The 1,774-nt window shown below is 37.3% G+C and overlaps 1 protein-coding gene across 1 annotated transcript; it reads right to left on the reverse strand.

Annotated features, from left to right (window-relative positions):
• Positions 1-376: 376 nt before the first annotated feature.
• Positions 377-1,315, reverse strand: LOC148121733 (olfactory receptor 5J3-like). Its single transcript, XM_087906715.1, has one exon. It carries the CDS (start codon positions 1,313-1,315, stop codon positions 377-379), a length of 939 nt encoding a protein of 312 aa, XP_087762841.1.
• Between the last annotated feature and the right edge of the window lie 459 nt (positions 1,316-1,774).

Consider the following 1,774-nt stretch of genomic DNA (forward strand, 5'->3'; position numbering starts at 1 on the left):
TCACATTTAAATTTGTATGTCCCAGCCATTATCACAATACAGGTAATTTTTAGAAGTTTGTCTAGTCAAAACTTGAATATATGAGCTTAAGTTTTGTGCAGATAGGTACCACACTTTAAAAATTATACAGAAACTGGTTGGGAGATAATCATTCCTGATTTTATGAAGACTTTGTAAACCTGAGTGAAAGGATTCATTAAAGCCATGGCATTGTGGACATTTAAAGTATTCTCTGAGACAATAAAGTATTTGATAAATAAATTTTACTAAAAATATTTTCATCTATACTTCCCTCTGACTTTTTTAAAAGAATCATAATTCTCCATGAAGTCAGTTTGAAGATTCACATCAAGTTTTCAGAATCAGAAAAGGACAGTCAAGAGTTGCTACCCCCTGTACAAACTGACCTCTTGGCTGCTTCCTTCACATCCTTGTTCCTCAGGCTGTAAATCAGAGGGTTCAGCATGGGGATGACCAAGGTGTAAAACACAGCAGACACTTTTTCCTGTTCCATGGAATACTGAGAGCTTGGCTGGATATAACTAAAAGCCACAGAACCATAAAGTAATGTCACAGCTGTCAGGTGTGAGGCACAAGTAGAGAAGGCTTTGCGCCTCCCCTCTACTGAGCGAATTCTCAGAATGGCAATGAGAATGTGGCTATAGGACACAACGATAATGATAAAGGTGAAAATAGCAATCACTCCAGAGAAGATCAAAAGCAGCATCTCATTGATGTGTGCATCAGTGCATGAAAGCTTCAGAAGAGGAGGGACGTCACAGAAGAAGTGATTCACAATGTTTGGGCCACAGAAGTCCAGTCTGAGCAGACCTATTGTGTGAATCAGGGAATTAAGGAGGCCACCCAAGTAACAAGCAAGAACCATCTGAGTGCAGATGCGGTGGGTCATAATAACTGTATACATTAAGGGATTTGTGATTGCCACATAGCGATCATAAGCCATCATAGACAGAAGGATGACTTCTGTGGTTATATAAATTGCAAAAAAGAAACTCTGGAGTAAGCAGGCAAAGAATATAGTAGTCTTGTGTTCTGCTAAGAAATTAACCAGCATCTTTGGAGCAATGACAGTAGAGTAGCAGATGTCGCAGAATGAAAGGTTACTAAGGAAGAAGTACATTGGAGTATGAAGTTTAACATTAAACCAGATCAAGAAAATCATCCCCCAATTTCCCACAAGAATGATGATATAAACTAGGCCAAAAAACAAGAAGAGGGGAACCTCCCAATTGTGATTTTCCATTAAGCCAATCAGTATGAATTCCTTTACACCTGTATGATTCCACACTGCCATGTTTTCATCATTCTACAGCTCCTAATTAACAACGTACTATCATGAGATCTAAATGAATAATAAATAAATAAAAAGATTTCTTCCAGGATCTGGTAGTCATCATGGTGTGAGACACTGAGAGCTGACCCTGTAATAGATGAAACAAAAAAAGAAATTTCAGCGGTAGCCTACATATATACAAAAAGTATATTCACGGTGACTCAAATTACTGCAGCTAAAATTAGTGTATTCCCTTTTATCAATTATCACAGAAATGGAAAAGATAAGAACAATCCTCTCAGTTGGTAGAATGGAAATTTTAATTTAGAGGTTTTTATACAACCTCTGTCTTATTCTTTAATATCCATCAGCCTTCTGCTTAGGAAGAATATAAACTTGCTCTAATCTCGTGACAAGGGAAATGTCAACATTCTTTGGATAGCCATTTGAAAGTATTCCACTTCCAGTTAACTTGAACAC

Source organism: Myodes glareolus, chromosome 6 (assembly GCF_982192425.1).
Source record: "Myodes glareolus chromosome 6, mMyoGla1.1, whole genome shotgun sequence".
Taxonomy (NCBI): domain Eukaryota; kingdom Metazoa; phylum Chordata; class Mammalia; order Rodentia; family Cricetidae; genus Myodes; species Myodes glareolus.

Excerpts from the sequence above, each read along its gene's own strand:
- LOC148121733 (XM_087906715.1), bottom strand. The coding sequence starts at position 1,315 with ATGGCAGTGTGGAATCATACAGGTGTAAAGGAATTCATACTGATTGGC.